The sequence below is a fragment of the Elgaria multicarinata genome, chromosome 2, assembly GCF_023053635.1.
Source record: "Elgaria multicarinata webbii isolate HBS135686 ecotype San Diego chromosome 2, rElgMul1.1.pri, whole genome shotgun sequence".
NCBI classification, from domain to species: Eukaryota; Metazoa; Chordata; class Lepidosauria; order Squamata; family Anguidae; genus Elgaria; species Elgaria multicarinata.
In genome coordinates this window covers 171246081-171264010 of record NC_086172.1, presented here as the reverse complement: position 1 = coordinate 171264010, position 17930 = coordinate 171246081, and the positions used below count along the sequence as shown (strand labels likewise).

The 17930-nt window shown below is 43.8% G+C and overlaps 1 protein-coding gene across 1 annotated transcript; it reads left to right on the top strand.

Annotated features, from left to right (window-relative positions):
- Window positions 1-4623: 4623 nt before the first annotated feature.
- HSPA2 (heat shock protein family A (Hsp70) member 2) lies at window positions 4624-6957 on the top strand. Its single transcript, XM_063118132.1, has one exon. The coding sequence runs from the start codon at window positions 4658-4660 to the stop codon at window positions 6548-6550; it is 1893 nt and encodes a 630-aa protein (XP_062974202.1). The 5' UTR covers window positions 4624-4657; the 3' UTR covers window positions 6551-6957.
- Window positions 6958-17930: the final 10973 nt, after the last annotated feature.

Here is a 17930-nt window from a genome sequence, read left to right as displayed (position 1 = left end):
AGGGGCAATTTTAAGTGCATAAAGAGCTGGAAGGCATAGCTGGGGCATAGTGGGTGGTGTAGGGCTAGGTGTATTGGTTAGTGTTGGACCAGGAGTCAGGCAATCCGGGTTCTAGTCCCCATTCCGCCATGGAAACACACTGGGTGACTTTGGGCCAGTCACAGAGTCTCAGCTCAACCTACCTCACAGGGTTGTTGTGTGGATAAAATGGAGAGGAGGAAGACTTGTGCACCGCCTTGGGTTCTTTACGGAGGAAAAAAGGTAAGATACAAATATAATGAATAAATCTTGAGAGTACTTCTACTCTAAGCCTAGTTCTTCACTGGGTTATCACTTCAGACTCCAGGTGGCAGCTCACAAAGATTGAATCCTCTTCCATTTTTTTTTTTAAAGGAAGGTGGGGTTCTGCCCAAAGAAAACTAGCATCAGGGGAAAGCGTTCTTGCCTCCAGGGATTGAGGGGGACTGGGCAGGCCACTAAGAGTGACAGCACAAGACTCTTATCCCAAACTAATATGCAATACTTCTTTCATGAGGATCAAGCTTCTGTGTGTGCGAAGTGGGATACGGAGCTGAAGAATAAGCTACAGCCTACACAGCACCCTTAGTGCATGTGGCATTCTGTGCCATATTATGGGGACGGGGACAGCAGTTCTCGGTGTAGACAGGGCACCAACAAGTGGAAAAAATCTTATTGTACCACCCTGCTTTGTTGCCCAGCTGCAAAACAGACGACAAGCTGTTTTTTATTTTATATGTCAACAGAAGCCAGAATAGTTTCCAACCCTTCACCATGAGCATGTTTTCGCTAGATGTACGAGCTCCATCTGCTGGATTATTTAATGGCATTTCAGAAATGCATGCTTCTGTTTGAACTGGAATAGAGGACGGTTTGATCCTTGCAGATTCAGATCCTGTGAGAAGTTGTGCCAGCTTTCATTTAAAATCTGCTCTTCTGAAGAATTTCACAGATAGCAGCGAGTGGGCTCTCTGTCCTCCCGCTGCCTTTACTATGCCTGCTCCAACCAGACATTGAACGGGAGCCAACATGCCTCCCTCCCCTTTGCAATGCAGTCAACACTTGATAAGGGCCTCTACTTCCCTTGCTCGGCTTCGTTCATTTTCTTCTGCTGCCCCTTACGCCTGGAACGCTCTTCCAGAACATTTGAGATCTACAAGTTCAATCGCAGCTTTTAAAGCTCAGCTAAAAACCTTTCTCTTTCCTAAAGCTTTTAAAACTTGATGTTGTTTGGACTTTATACTGTTAGTCTTACCCTACCCTGTGCCTGTTTACCCTACCCTGTGCCTGTTTGCATTCTCTTCCCCTCCTTATTGTTTTACCATGATTTAATTAGAATGTAAGCCTAAGCGGCAGGGTCTTGGTATTTACTGTTTTACTCTGTACAGCACCATGTACATTGATGGTGCTATATAAATAAATAAATAAATAAATAAATAATAATATGCAGGTGCACCACATGGGTGACCAAGCACCCATGTCCCTTTTCATGGGGCAAGTACTGCACTAACAGAGGGTCTCACCTGTGTGCTGCATTCAGGCACAGTTAATTCACCGTGCGCTGTCCCCTTTAGCAGAACCCAGGCTCCAGAATCCCTCTTCCTGTCCTCTTCATCACCATAGTTAAAGCTGCAGGAGCCCTGCCCTCATTTGTATTTGGTGACACTAGTATAGCTCCTGCAGTGTCCATAAAATCCAGGATTTTATGATTCTAAGTCTGTTGACTTGATAGGCACAAGAGAAAATACTTAACTGGGCCACATGTTGTAACAGACTCCAATTTGCAAAATGTGAATAGAGCCTAGAGGATGATGAGTGTTTCTGGGTGTGGTTGTCAAGCTGTTAGTGATGTTCTCCATTTAGCCCAATGGGCACTTGCAAGTCAGGTGAATGTGGGCAAGATGGAGACGAGACGGCATTTGATCTCTCTTTGAAGTGCGTTAGAGATCCAAACTTAAAAGGAGCTAGCAAATACTCTAGAATTAAGGAGTGCAGTCTATCTTTTGCCACAATTGTTCAGGAACTCTGAGTGATTCTCATGAATTTCAGCAGATGTGTGCAGTCCTGGTGATATTGTGCTTTTGAGGCAAAGATAAACTAGATTCGTTCTTTATCTTCTATGCTACTTTTGACTTCCTGCACTGGGCTGTACCGAAGGGGTGGTGGGGACAGAGTGACACACAGGGAAAGGGGAAGGACCTGAGCGTAGATCAGGAGGAAGATCTCCCAAAGAAGCAGAATGCTCTTAGTGAGATGCCTTTTCATTCATTCATTCAGCTTCATCAAAGCGCCTGGCACTTTACAGCAATATAAACATAAGGAGCAAGGGCTGCATTAGTGTTATGTGAATGGATTTCTGCTAGCACAACAGATTCTTTCTGCCCTCTCCTCCTTGCCCTGCCATCTGATCTGGAGGGATCTCCAACTCTCCAGGGCAGATGGGGGATGGGAGTCTACTTTGCTAGCAGTGGCAGTGGTGCAGCTAGTACTGGAACTTGGGAGGTGAGGTCTAGGGCTCTGCAGCCCGAAATCCTGAAATATCCACCCAGAGAGTACCTATGCTCATGATGGTGCTATGACTTAAATGGCTTAGAAAACATAACCCCCTCATGTTTGGGACAACTATATGATTGGTTAGTGTTAATAAAATTGCACTTTGTACATGCTCAGATGTGTGCGTTTTACACTACATACCTTCCCAGCGTTGAATAACAGCACTCGAAGAGATGTCTGCATTAAGATTTGGTCTTGTTTGCTCAGAAGCAACTTTGTATGATTTGGGGAAACCTTTATGTCCTTAATTCAATATATAGCAGACAAATTAGAATTGTTTTATTAATTGTGTGCATTTTAATTAATGTTGAAAACCAGAGCTTAAAAAAACCCTTGAATTTTTACCATTAGCTTTTAAAAATTCAATAATGAATTTTCAGTTACGCAAGTCTACACAAGAACCTGCCGACTAAAATGTTTGAAATCAGAAATGAGCTACCTTTGAGCATGGCTGCGATTATGGCTAATAATTATTTTTAGACCATCCTCCCTCCCCCCTCCCCCTCCCCCACCCGGAATTTGTCTAATCCCTTTTAAATTAACCTTAAAACCAATGGCTATCATCACATCTTGTGGCAGAGAATGCCATAAATTTTAATTTGTTTGGTGAAGTACATTATTTTGTCTCCCCTGAATCTAGCGTCCATCTGTTTCACCAGATGTCCTTGAATTCCAATCTTCTGAGGGAAAATAAATACGAAAACATCTCTCGATCCATTTTCTTCACACAACTTACATAATTTGAGAAATCTCTATTATGCCACACTATATATTTTTATTTAAATAAATAAATAAAAATAAAATCTCTCAAAATATTGGCTGGTTGAGAAACCCATACGGGGCCGGATCTACACTATTACTTTAAAGCGCTTTATAACAGTTTTATAGCGCTTTAAAGCAGTTAAAGCACTTTATAACTGTTATAAAGCGCTTTGAAGCAGTAGTGTAGATCCGGCCCCACCAGTTTTGATTTCCTCTTTATTTGAAGTGTATTAAATCCGTTAGAAATAGTTAGCAGACAGCTAAAGACTGGAACGATAGATTGAGAATGGCCAACAAAGCATTTTTTTTAATTTATTTATTACACATCTATACTACCCAAGAGCCCAAACTCTCTGACCTTTGTTATTTATTTATTTCATTTATATCCTGCCTCTTTTCCTCCAAGGAACCCAAGGCGACATACATAATCCTCCTCCTCTCCATGTTATCCTCACAACAACAACCCTGTGAGGTAGGTTGGGCTGAGAGTCACCCAGTGGGTTTCCATGGCTGAGTGGGGACTAGAACCCGGGTCTCCCTACTCCCTTAGCCACTACACCACACCGGCTCTCTTTTTTGCTGGAACGGACAGACACGTCAGGGAACTGTCCGTTCCAGAAAATTAAATCCAGAGTGCATTTGGCCCGTTAAGGCCAAATGCACTCTGCACATCCTCAGAGGCAGTCTCGAACACTACTTCAGGCAGGTGCCAGGGCTAAAATGTGGCAAGTAAACTCGATGTCAGGACGAAAGCTGGCTTCAAAAAAGCCATGCTGACAACATCTCCCCCCCCCCCCTCGATATTATCTCTCCCTCAGTGGAATACTCCCCTCCCACTTCGCTTTCTCCTTTCGAATATTCCGGGCGCCGTTGGAAGGCGCTCGAGCCCCAAACTGAACGGCGGCTTCCGTTTCGCAAAACCTGACGGACTCGCACAGCTATTTTGCATAAGGACCGCCCAGAAAGGCGTCTCGAGAGCCCCCACCTCTCCGCGTGGCGGCTTTCCGAATCCCCATTGGTTGCCGGAGACATCAATCCTTTCCGTCCGCGCTCGCCCCCTCTGGAAGCTTCTGGCTGGGCCGGGGAGAACGGGCGGGCTCATACCGAAGCGATTGGTCAGAGGCTTTCAGGGAGTGACGCGACTGGTCGGCTGCGTTCTGGTAGGTTCCAGAAGCGGCTGAGCCGCGACTATAAAAGCGGGCAGAAGGCGACGTCGCAGCAGTTCGCGCTTCAGTTTTGAGCCGAGGACGCAGGCGGTGGTCGAGGAAGACGCAGGCGTCTTTATTAGCCGAGCTGCTGAGAGGCATCCAGACAGCTTTTAACTATGTCGGGCAAAACGCCTGCGATAGGAATTGACCTGGGCACCACCTATTCCTGTGTGGGAGTTTTCCAGCACGGGAAGGTGGAGATCATTGCCAACGACCAAGGCAACCGCACGACGCCCAGCTATGTCGCCTTCACCGACACGGAGCGCCTCATCGGGGATGCAGCCAAGAACCAGGTGGCCATGAACCCCAACAACACCATCTTCGACGCCAAACGCCTCATCGGCCGCAAGTTTAGCGATGCCACGGTGCAGTCCGACATGAAGCACTGGCCTTTCTGTGTGGTGAGTGAAGCCGGGAAGCCCAAAGTGCAGGTTGAGTACAAGGGCGAGGTCAAGGCCTTCTTCCCAGAGGAGATCTCCTCCATGGTGCTGACCAAGATGAAGGAAATCGCAGAGGCTTACTTGGGCCGCAAAGTCCAGAGCGCCGTCATCACCGTGCCGGCCTACTTCAACGACTCCCAGCGCCAAGCCACCAAGGACGCGGGCACCATCACGGGCCTCAACGTCCTGCGCATCATCAACGAGCCCACGGCCGCCGCCATTGCCTACGGCCTGGATAAAAAAGGCAGCGGAGCTGGGGAGAAGAACGTGCTGATCTTCGACCTGGGTGGTGGCACCTTTGATGTCTCCGTCTTGACCATTGAAGACGGCATCTTTGAGGTGAAATCGACAGCCGGCGACACTCACCTGGGCGGGGAGGACTTTGACAACCGCATGGTGAGCCACTTTGTGGAGGAATTCAAGCGCAAGCACAAACGGGACATTGCTGGCAACAAGCGGGCCGTCCGGCGGCTCCGGACCGCCTGCGAGCGGGCCAAACGCACCCTGAGCTCCTCTACCCAGGCCTCAATTGAAATCGACTCCTTGTTTGATGGGATTGACTTCTACACGTCCATCACTCGAGCCCGCTTTGAGGAGCTTAATGCTGATCTCTTCCGTGGCACGCTTGAGCCTGTGGAGAAAGCCCTGCGTGATGCCAAGCTGGACAAAGGGCAGATCAACGAGATTGTGTTGGTCGGCGGCTCCACCCGTATCCCCAAGATCCAGAAGCTGCTCCAGGACTTTTTTAACGGCAAAGAGCTCAACAAAAGCATCAATCCCGATGAAGCTGTGGCTTATGGCGCTGCTGTGCAGGCTGCTATTCTGATGGGCGACAAGTCAGAGAATGTGCAAGACCTGCTACTGCTCGATGTCGCACCCCTGTCGCTGGGCATTGAGACAGCTGGTGGCGTCATGACTGCTTTGATCAAGCGCAACACGACTATTCCCACCAAGCAGACACAGACTTTCACCACCTATTCAGACAATCAGAACAGTGTGCTGGTTCAGGTTTACGAGGGCGAGCGGTCCATGACCAAGGACAACAACCTGTTGGGCAAGTTTGACCTGACAGGTATCCCACCGGCCCCCCGTGGCGTGCCACAAATTGAAGTCACATTTGACATCGATGCAAACGGCATCCTCAACGTCACAGCAGTGGACAAGAGCACAGGCAAAGAGAACAAGATCACGATTACCAATGACAAGGGCCGCCTCAGCAAGGATGACATTGACCGCATGGTGCAGGAAGCTGAGCGTTACAAAGTGGAGGATGAGTCCAACCGGGAAAGGGTGGTCTCCAAGAATGCCCTGGAGTCCTATGCATACAACATCAAACAGACCATGGAAGATGACAAGCTGAAAGGCAAGATTGGTGAGCAGGACAAGCAGAAGGTGCTTGAGAAGTGCCAGGAGGTGATCAGCTGGCTGGACCGCAACCAGATGGCTGAGAAGGAAGAGTTTGAGCACAAGCAGAAGGAACTGGAGAAGCTTTGCAACCCCATCATTTCCAAATTATACCAGGGTGGTGGAGCTGCAGGTGGTGGACCCACCATTGAAGAAGTAGACTAAGCTGCCATGGACTGGATGTAGGAGCAGTTGCTATTTGTCCTTCTGTTTCCTTGTTTCACTCAGTGCCATTGCTGGAGGGATTTTCCTGGGGGGGGGGGGGGTTTATATAGGAGGAAGCAGTAACTTGCTCTCTAGCTGTCTGTGCTTCCCCTGTTAAAGTTTGTTGCAGATAATGTTTGTCTTAGTATTCAGATACCCATGCTAATTGCTGGATTTCTGTTTATTATGTTTCCTGTTTTTGAGTGCCCACCTGAGCATTACGATTGAGAAGGGGAAAACATTTCAAGAGAGTATGGAAATGGTTAAATATACCAAGCAAACAAACCCACCTTTAAATGTTTTTGTAACTTTTTGGTCTGGTTATTTTGAAATGTTGGTAATAAAAGTTACCCAAAGCATAAAAAAAATTTTCTTTCTCTGTCTCTAAAAGCAAGCTTTTTATGGGATGGGAGTGGTGTCAAATGTGGGTTTAACTTGACATTAAGAACTTTAGTAGAAAAATAGGGTCATGCATTTTTACCTTACGCTACTGACATGATGATTGTTACAGACAGAATGTCTTCTCAGTGGTTTGAGTTTGTGGTCAAGCTGTACCAATTAATAACAGGCTACCTTTATTAAGGGAGGTCTGGTTGGAATTGTGTTGAAGTTTTCATCTAAGAATGCTACCAGGTAGAAATTCAATAGGCAAAGCTTTCTATCACTGCATATCTGTGCTGGGCGTAATTTCCAAGTGAACTATCTTATGGAGCTGTTAAAGGAATATGAAATCTGTAAGAAAAAGTGGCAGCCCTGTTTTTACCTGCAATTTAGTCTTGCATTAATTGAATTATCTGTAAAACTAAGCACTCTAATGGGTTGAAGATTTGGTACAATCACAGTCAAATGTAGTGCCATAAAATAAATAATGCCCACTAACGGGACTAATTTCTTCTTGCTTGCTTGCTCTAAAGTCAAAAGTTAACTCAGAAACAAGGGAAATGAAAGGGCCTCATTAGAAATAATACTCCAAATAATAGTAGGGAAGCCTTCTTCCTAATTATGTTTGCTGTGTAGTTGAACCAGCTCAGCAGCTAACAAGAGCATAAAGGCAGTTTGTTAATGAGGTGGGGCAGATGTAAGCAGACTTGTTTTGGTATCTTGTCTCCTAGAACAAATTGGGTTGGAGCAGCAAGAACAAAATAAAAATAATAGACTGGATAATGTTAGGATGACTATTTTGGTAAAATCCTGGCATATCGTGAAGTAATACTTTCAAAGTGGTGGTGGCTCTTGTAAAAATTTACAGGTGGATGTGTAAGTGTAGTTAGAGATATTCTGGATCACATGTAGGATGAGATTGAAAATACATGCATATTTTCATGGGTCTGAATTTCATTTGAGTTATTCTTAAGTGTGTCTAGGGTTGTAGTTCAAAGAAACTAATTTTTCATAATAGCTGCAGTGCATTTATCTGAGCTGGCCTTGGTTACGAGCATACGGGGGAAATCATAAATGCTCTTCATTGCTGTAGCCCCATATTTATTTATTTAAAACATTTATATCCCGCCCTATATCATTAAGATCTCAGAGCGGTGTACAGATAAAAGCATACAGTATAAAACAATAAATATGCACAGTTAAAAACAAATTAAACCATGAACCAAGTTAAAACAATATATAATTTAAAAGCAGTTAAAACAATGTGCCATCTTCGTGGATTTAACCATCAAAGGCTACCAAACTGAGTTAATACAAGTAACTGAAATCTGACAAGGTTCTGAAGTAGTCCATGCAGACAATTCTTTAGCAAAAGTTTTAAATAGAGAGCTAAACCTAGTTGCTATATTTAAATGTATGAATTGGTTCTCAAGTATCGTTACAAAATGTAATACTGTCAGTCTGCCAATGATTTCCAAAGTGTCTGGACCAGGAAATGGAATAGTGCAAAGGGAGGTGGTTGGTTGGTTGTGGTTGTGTACATGCACATGTGCTTTGGGGAAAGAGTGATGTGGGTCTCCTCAAAATTTAGGAACCTCAGATCTAATGATCTAATCACCGCATGCCTGAATCAGAACTCTAAATTAATACATACCCTGCACAGGTATTCCTCATAGCCCTCACTTAAATACATAGGAATATCTATAGCCTAGTTAATATTTAATAGTGAAATCCATCCAATGGAGGCAGAGGGAACATTCTTAAGGGATATGTCAGGTGTTCCCATGTTCTTTCCCTTTCCCATTATAGGTTTGCCTGGTGCAAAAAAAATTGATGGGATTCCTGTGCCTTTTAATATGGGTGTAGATCAGGGAATGTTGGCAGGAGTTGCTCTTGCCAATGTTGCTTTTTCTTTATTGGTATTAAAAGGTGCAGGAGCCCAGTCCTCCCTTGCATCTGGTCACCCTATTGGATGAAGCTGGTTGACCGCTATGTGAACAGAATGCTGGTCTAAATGGAGCCTTGATCTGATGGCCCTTCTTACATTCTCACTAAGCTGGAAAGCAGTAGGCAACTGAAAGAACCCAGATAGCCATCCCTGATCCTTTGAATTTCTAAGTGCCACAAAAGGGTGCATCCTTCTTAAGTAGGACCTATAACAATGAATAATATATGTTGATGTTGTAGATATTCTAAGTGTAGTTAGAATATCTCTAGCTACACTTTCACAGTCACCTGTAAATCTTTACAAGAGCCGCCACCACTTTGAAAGTATTACTCCGTGACAAGCCAGGATTTTACCAAAATAGTCATCTTAACATTATTATCCAATCTATTATTTTTATTTTATTCTTGCTGCTCCAACCCAACTGGAGCAGCAAGAAAAAGATGGTGGGACTTTATACTACAGATCATCTCATACTCCTTTGAACGAACCAATGAGGTTTGCTGGAAAATAGCTTTCTTCATCCACTTAGGATCTGCTGCGGCAGCTTAACTGAGATTGATGCAAAATGGAGACTGAGGAGTTTCTCCAGGTTTCTAAGGGCTCAGGTTTGCCATAACGTGTCTATTTGACAAGGAGCCCCAACTTATCACAGCTTTCTGACAAGTGTGTCTCGATGACTGCATGTGCTTCCAGGCAGATGCTTGTGGCATTCACATTTCACACATTTAGGTGTATACTTAAAAACGGAACAACAAATGAATTAAAAGGGTGTGCACATTTTGGTGGAACTGGTTTGCCTACTATAATGTCAGCCAATGTCAAATTCTATATTTAAAAGAAAAAGGTTTTTTTTTGGTGTGTGTTTTATAGGACTTGTTCTCTTGTGAAGAAATTGGTGTGTGGGTTTTTTTGGGGGGTGGGTGGGGGGTTGTAGGTGGGGTTTCCAGATCTCTTGTGCAGAGGACTGCTCCTGCATGCATTCCTCTGTCTCACACCAGCAGTATAAGCCACTTCACCGCGCAAAAATACTTTAGAGGAGCAGAGCGGCTGTGTTCCTCAGCAATGTCCTTTCAGGGAGCAGTGACTCCCCTTGCAAAACCCTTTAACAACTCATTTCCCCTGCAGTGCAGTCAGAGGGAAGCTGTCCACAGTTTAGTTAGGCAAACCGCCTCCCCTCCATATTCTGTTGCTGGGGTGGGGGATACAGAAATCCATTTTCTCCTGGCCAGGGGCAACAACTGTAATAGAAATGGGGAAAAAACCACCCCAAAATTATCTGCCCCTTTTGAGCCATTCAATGCACTCCCAACTTACGTTCCTGCTTCCAGATACCTTATTGCCTTCCTAAAAGCGGTTGTACCAGAATTACCACTGCACTGGGCAAGTCTGAATTATGGTACATTTGCATACAGGAGTGCAAGTCTATTATTTATACCCAATGTTTTTCTGTCCTGGAACTGAAGGCAGCATGGTTTGCCAGGCGTTCTCCCTGATCAAATCCAGCCAGGCTGCATCCTGTGCCCTCCGGCCAGGCAACTCTTCCCGCATATATGGAAGAATCTCCTGATTCTCGTATATATATGTACCTGAAGCCTCACATGCATAAAAATACCGCTGCTAGCCCTGGCCTAAGTGTGTTTGCATGAAAGTAAATCTTGTGAGCTTGGTGTCTTAAGTGTGTATAGGCTTGCAGCTTGTTCTGGTGTTATAAGGAAGATTTAGTGTTCATGGGAAAAATATATATGCTTGACACCAGGATTTTGCTGCTTGACACACCCAATAGTCTGAGAATGGATGGATTGATGCTGCCAAGGTTTTTCAAGTGTTATCTTAAAAGGAGTTTCTGTTTGCTTGCCAGGTAGAACAAAGTTGTCAAAGAACACCTGTGGGGACGAAGCAGAGGAGCAGATTTCAGTTGCCAAAAACCCTTCATTTTTGGAACTGAGGATACAAGGCTCTTCTAGGAGAGTCAGGAACATTATAGCAGTGCTAAGAGATCTTTGCTGGCTCCCTGATTCTTCCTGCCTGGTCTCAATTCAAAGTGCTGGTCTTGACCTTTGAAGACCCAAATGGCTTGGGGCCAAGTAATCTCAAAGGCTTACTTCTCCCTTATGAGTCTACCTACCAATTAAGATCTTCTGACGCCCTTCTAGGGGTGTCCCCGACCTTCTAATGCAGACTTCCCCAACCTCGTACCTTCCAGATGGTTTGGACTGCAAGTCCCATCAGCCCCAACCAGTATGCTAATGGTCAGAAATGCTGGGAGTTGTAGTCCAAAACATCTGGAGGACATCGGGCTGTTTTAAAGCTAGTTGGGGGGCTACCAGAGACAGGTGTTATCCAGGTGATCATCCCATTGCCATTTCAAGGATGGCCTCGTACCTTGACTCTAGAAATATCCACTTTGTCTGGAAAGGTGAACCAAGCAGGGGCCTGGAAAAACAGGAGGAGAGAGGAAAGTTTTCCCCATTTAGCATGTACAACAGGAGTGACTGGCCCTCAGTTTGCCCAGGGAGGGGCGTGAGACCTCTGGGAATATGCAGATATCTTACCCTCTGTCAGGTGCCTAACTCAGTCATGCCCTTTAAGGAACACTCCTCTTAACTGCCTGAGAAAGAGCCCTGATGAGGGAAAGCGTTCCTAAGGCACTTTTCACCACCATATTCAGATTCATTACCATGAGACTACATGGTATTTGTTCTCTCTTTGATGTGGATTGTAAATCAAAACTTTAAAGGAGCTAGAAAATACCCTTCCCAAATCCTGGCTTTTATGATTCTCTGTTGACCTGATAAGCACAAGAGAAAATACTTAACATGGCCGTATGTTGTAACAGACTTCAGTTTGCAAAATGTGAATAGAGGATGATGAGTGTTTCTGGGTGTGGTTGCCAAGCTGCCAGTGACGTTCCCCATTTAGCCCAATGGGAACTTGCAAGTCAGGTGAATGTGGGCAAGATGGAGATGAGATGGCATTTGATCTCTCTTTGATGTGCGTTAGAGATCCAAACTTAAAAGGAGCTAGCAAATACTCTAGAATTAAGGAGTGCAGTCTATCTTTTGCCACAATTGTTTGGGGACTCTGAGTGATTCTCATGCATTTCTATGCTGGTTTTGGCCTTCTGCACTGGGTTGCGCCAGAGGGGTGGTGGTTGAGGGGGGGGGGGCAGAGCGACGCACAGGGAAAGGAGAAGGACTTGAGTGTAGATCAGAAGCAAGGTTCCCCCAAAGAAGCAGAATGCTCTTGGTGAGCTGCCTTTTTATTCATTCATTCATTCATCTTAATCAAAGCAGCCAAAGAGTAGCAGTAGTCATAATGGTGTTATGGTTTAAATGATTTTAAAATTCGAAGATGTGCATGCTCTGAATTGTTTATTTTTAAGGGTTGGCTAACAGGGTGGGTTTTTTTTTTAGTTTGTTTGTTTGTTTGTTTATTTATTTATTTATTTATTTATTTATTACATTTATATACTGCCTCACAGCCGAAGCTCTCTGGGCGGTTCACAAAGGTTAAAACAGTAAACATTAAAAAGTATACAAAATTTAAAAACCATCAGAAACATAAGAACAACAGTATTAAAAACATCAGGGGGTTGTATAAAAACAGGGGGTTGGACTCAATGGCCTTGTAGGCCCCTTCCAACTCTGCTATTCTATGATTTTATGTATCCATTTACAAAACAACAGTTCTGGGGTCCATTAGAAAACAAACTTAGCGTTGTTAAATGCCTGGGTGAAGAGAAAAGTCTTGACCTGGCGCCTGAAAGATAACAGTGTTGGCGCCAGGCGAGCCTCATCAGGGAGATCATTCCACAGTTGGGGGGGGGCATCACCGTTCAGGAATGTAGAAGTAGTTGTAAGGCATGGCTTTCGGGGGAGAGGATTTGCAACTGAAGTAATACACCGGGCCATTTAAAGGGTCCCCACCCCAAAAGACCGTTAACTTCAAGATCTAAAATTATCCCACTGCACCACTGGTCAGCGGACAGGCACAACTGAATTTCACCCAAGAGTGCCGTGAATTTTGTATACGTCTTGCTTCTTATAAAATGGGCTTGGGTGCAGTGGGGAGAGTCTTGCTCATGAATCTGGGACTGCTGAAATCAAATTCCATTTGTGCTTTGCAGTCTCTCTGTGGTCTTGAGCTCTCAACCGTAGCACTTCGTCTGCAAAAAGGGCATTTTTTAATAAGCCACGGGGCTATTAAAGAGGCTGAATAAGGATTCCAGAGGCCCAGAGCACTGTAGAAATGATAAATGCAGATGATTCTGCAAAAAGGAAATCCAAACGATACATAAAGTGCTGAGTGTAATTTGTCTTTGTTGAATGTTGTTTTAACAGTATCTCCTTGCATGTTAATAAGCAAAAGTTATTTACTAGAACAACCGCAAAGCAAATTCCCAGCAACATCAAAATAGTTGGCACCACCTTAATTAAAAAAAAAAAGAGCAGCAAAGAGGGAAATGGAGACTTTCATTAGTGTGAGCAGCTTGTTATTCGGGTTTTCTATATTTAAGCTGTCTTTCCACAAATGGCACTGTGCGCTAATTGAACATTCCAGCTTTCTCTCTGCGAAGGCTTTGATGTAAAGCAAATGTTGCTATTGGCCATCAACTTCACCCAGGGAAATTGTGTGGAGTCCTAGCTGTGCCCTTGGCACTGCAGAAACAGCCTTGTTAATCGTGTGAAGCAGTGTGACGATGGCATTTAAGGCTGCTTACATTTCACTTTTAGCTGTATATTTAAGGGGTGTTCGCCTACACTTTTTAAACATCGATCTGGAAACTGTGTCCACCAGTTCTCTGCTGCAAAATGGTAGGATCGGTGTGATTTTCAGAGAAGAAACAGTATGTGGGAGGTGCTTAATCCTTCCTCTCCCCGCCTCTTTCCAGCTATATCCTTCCTCACTGCTTTTTCTCACCATGTAGTAAATACATTGGGGAAACCCAGCTTAGGAGGTAAAGTCTGCCGAAACAGGCCAGAAAAGCACCCATCGCCTACTGCTTTTCTCCTGTGTATCTTCTGCACTGGAGAAGTTGCAGCTGGGACTCTTCCCAGATCTGTGTTTGCTGCCAAAAGAATAAAGTGGTCCCTAGGCATACATTTGCAAACATCTTTTTCAGGCAGATGCACGTTTGGGAACAGGGACTGGCTGTTCTGCACGTGGTACACATTCGTGGCAGGTCTTGAGTTTGCAGCTGTCTAATGTGTGAAACAGTCATCAGTGCCTTATGGAGAAGTCAGGTAATCAATCAGACTGTCGAGACTGTGCCAGTCAATGGGAAGCCATTTACCCAGCAGTTGATTCAGATCTGTTCAAAATATGAAAAGACGAAAAATAGCAGGGTGAGTATCTGTGACCTGGTTCGCTTGTAGCGACAATTCCTGGGTTGTTTAAACAAGGAATTGTGGTCGATAGAGAGCTTGTTGCTTCCGCTTTCAATCAACACCCCAGGAAAACTCCATTCCTGGGTTGTTAGTGTGACGCCCAAACCCAGAATGCCTGGTTTGTTGTCCAGTTATCTATGGATTGTTTAGCTCCTCAACAACCCAGAGTTCTGGATTTGGACTTCACATTGTTGACAGAAGGAGGCGTGTGGGAACAGTGTGTTCATTCGCTGCTGCTCAGCCCCAACAACCCAGGAATTGTCATTATGTGTGAACTGGGCCTATATCTACCTGGGCTGGTTTAAATAGTACACCAAGTACTTACCAAATATGTCCCCAACTGAACTAAAGACATTGTTAGCTTGTAATGGTTAGTGCTGCACCATTTAATTGATTTAATCTAACCAATTAAATAAAACTTTTAATTGATTTTATTGGTGCCCGTTAGGCACCATTTTTAGAAAGTATTACATTTAATACAAGTATTTATAAAAATTTGCAGATGGCAAGCACTGTCATAAAAGAGACATACCATTTCCTCTCATCTAAAAGCAAAGAAAATGTGCTCCTTGTTTCAGAGTTATTGTGTATCCATATGCACATTTATCCAAATGTAAATGATGGATTAACCAACCAAAATTCCTAGGTTGAGTTGATGCAGATTTCGTTAATCAGATGACTGCCCTAATAATTTGTCCCTGGTAGGGTGACCATCTGTGCTCTTTTGCAGAGGACTGCCCTCTATTTTGAAGGTGTTCTCTGTTTGAAGGGGTGCCCAGTCGAAGTCCGGTTTAAAGCTAAAGTACCATCAGAAGGGCTTTGAAATTGCCCATCATCAGCACCTGGACAGCAGACTGTGCAAGGCACACAGGCCACCTAGGGGGGATCTACACTACTGCTTTAAAGTGCTTTATAACAGTTTTGACAACTGTTGGGCCCAGGACACACTCCATATACAGTTTTCAAAGTGCTTTAAAGTGCTTTAAAAGCAGTAGTGTAGATCCTCTGCTAGTCACATATGGTGAAATGTACAGTATTTTCATTGAAATAATAAGTTTCAAATTTGCATCAATACACATAAATTAGCATATTCAAATTTTATGCAAACCCACGTAATCTTTTGTCTTCTTTTTTGGATGATTCACAAGTGGCCTCCCTACAGAGGAGACTAGTGGCCTCCATGGCTAGGAGCATCTTTTATCACCTTAGACTAGTATGCCATCTACAACTATAGTTGGATAGGGATGGCTTTTCTTCAGTGACCTCCTGATGAGGCTTCTGCAATGTGTTGTATGCTGGGCTGCCTCTAAAAATGTTCCAGAAACCTCTGTTAATTGAGAACATGACTGCAAGACTGAACAATATGAGCATTTCACCATCTGCATTGACCTGCAGGCTGTTTCTGGGCCCAATTTAAAGTGCTGGTTTTGTCCTTTAAGGCTCTTCGTGGCTTGGGATCAAAGCATCCACAAAGTATCCTCTCTCTGTATGTACCTACCCAGATGTAGGATCTTATTTAGAAAGGGTGACCATATGAAAAGGAAGGCAGGGCTTCTGTATCTTTAACAGTTGTATAATAAAGAGACTTTCAGCAGGTGCCATTTGTATGCACGCAGCACCTGGTGAAATCCCCTCTTCATCACAACAGTTGAAGCTGCAGGAGCCCTGCTGTCTTGGCCAGATACAAAATAGGGCAGGGCTCCAGCACCTTTAATAGTTGTGTAGAAAAGGGAATTTCAGCAGGCGTCATTTGTATGCATGCAGCACCTGGTGAAATTCCCTCTTCGTCACAACAGTTAAAGCTGCAGGAGCCCTGCCCTCTTTTGTATCTGGTCATTCTAAGGAGGGCTTAGAGGGTCTTTCTGAGAGGGCCTTTTTGGAGGTGGTGGACAGGCTGTTGAATGCTTTCCTCTGAAAAGCTCACCTGATACCTATTGGCGCTAGGCACTTTATTTTCCAAGGCCGTTTTGGCCTGTCTCTGCTTTAAGCCGTTCTTTGTCTGGGCTGGTTTAAAATCCTTCACAGTCATGTACAACAATACTATGTGAGTGTGTGAAACGATATGAAAACATTCTACATGTGGATGCAGGCAGCAGAAGAAAAGAGAATGGGATATATGTCAAAGAGTAAAAGGCAGCCCCTGAGTCATTTTAATCTGGTCTTGTATATTCCTGCCAAATCTGTATTATTTTTTTATCCTGCTAAGAAAGCACAAACGAGAGGGGATGGTTTAGGTCGAATGGAAAAGTACAAGAGAGCAGCTCAGAACGAGTTTCATAAGGGATGTTCTTAGTTTCTATTCCTGAGGCAAGGAATTGCTTATAAAGAACAGAAGGCAACATTTGGCAGGTAAACAGCCAGCACGGAAATAAACAAATGGCAGCTGTTTCACTGGGAATTAATTCAGCCCTGCATAGTCCAGTGTGAAGGTAGTGGTGCACTAATATGCCCTAAGATACCAGAGCTGACACTAGCAGACCGTTTTAAGCCAATATCAGAATCAAGGAACTGGACTAGGATACTGAATGTAAATCTGTTCTGTTCTATTTATTCCTGCCTTCCTTTAATGGAGTCCAAGGCAGTGTAGAAGTCATTCCCAGATAAACTGTTTTTAAGAGACTTAGGATATATATATATAGGGCAGGTCCAAAGCCAAATGTGACTAGGGCCACCCCCTTTCCCCCCCTCTTTTTCTGAGACCCTCCCCCCACTCTCTCGATTTTTCTCCCAGACCTGTTGGGGGAGGGATAGTCTTTTCTTGTTAGAGGTCCGAGCTGATCCCTTGTAGAGGACTTTTAAAATTAGACCAAGGGTTGCATGCAGCTTTAGGGCTTCAGGTTGCTCACCTTTGCTTTATGACTGTGATGTATATTTTTGTTTGTTTCAAATCCTTACAATGATTATTAGAGGTAATTTTTAGGGCTCGGGCTCCTCCTCCTCCTCCTCCTCCTCCTCCTCCTCCTCCTCCTTAAAGAATAAATCGAAGTGATCTTCATAACATCTTTTGAAGTAGAGAGAGCATAAAATAACAGAAAGAATTGGGACGCTCATTCTCTAACTGTGATAATTGTGAATATTTGGAACATAAGAAATTGGCTTAAGTTATAATATTCAGACTATTTACTCATATCACCCATTATTCTTTGAGGTCTAAGTGCACCACATATATGGGTTCTGTACTTTCGCAGAAGCCTTGTCAGAACTTTCTAGAGCTTTCTAGAGCATTCTAGAGCATTTAAATGTAATAAATAAATAAATCCACATGCTCAACCACTGAGCTTATGGTATGTCCTAATATTCATAGAATATATTATTATTATTATTATTATTATTATTATTATTATTATTATTATTATTATTGGCAGGGTTGGTTGAAGAATAGTTTTCCATATTATTTGGTATAGATGTTTATTTGAAGTTGGTGTTTTTTATATACAGTATAAAACTGCTTTAAAAATGGCTGGTGTGTTAAACGTCATGATATATTGTTTTAGTTATATTTTCTGAATTGTGTTTTAGCTGCCTCTGACAAAGAGTTTATTGTACTCAAAATGCATTAGGCGTATGAAGGAATTGAGTGCAAATAAAGAAAACAAATTTCTTCAGTATCTTTTTGACATGCGCC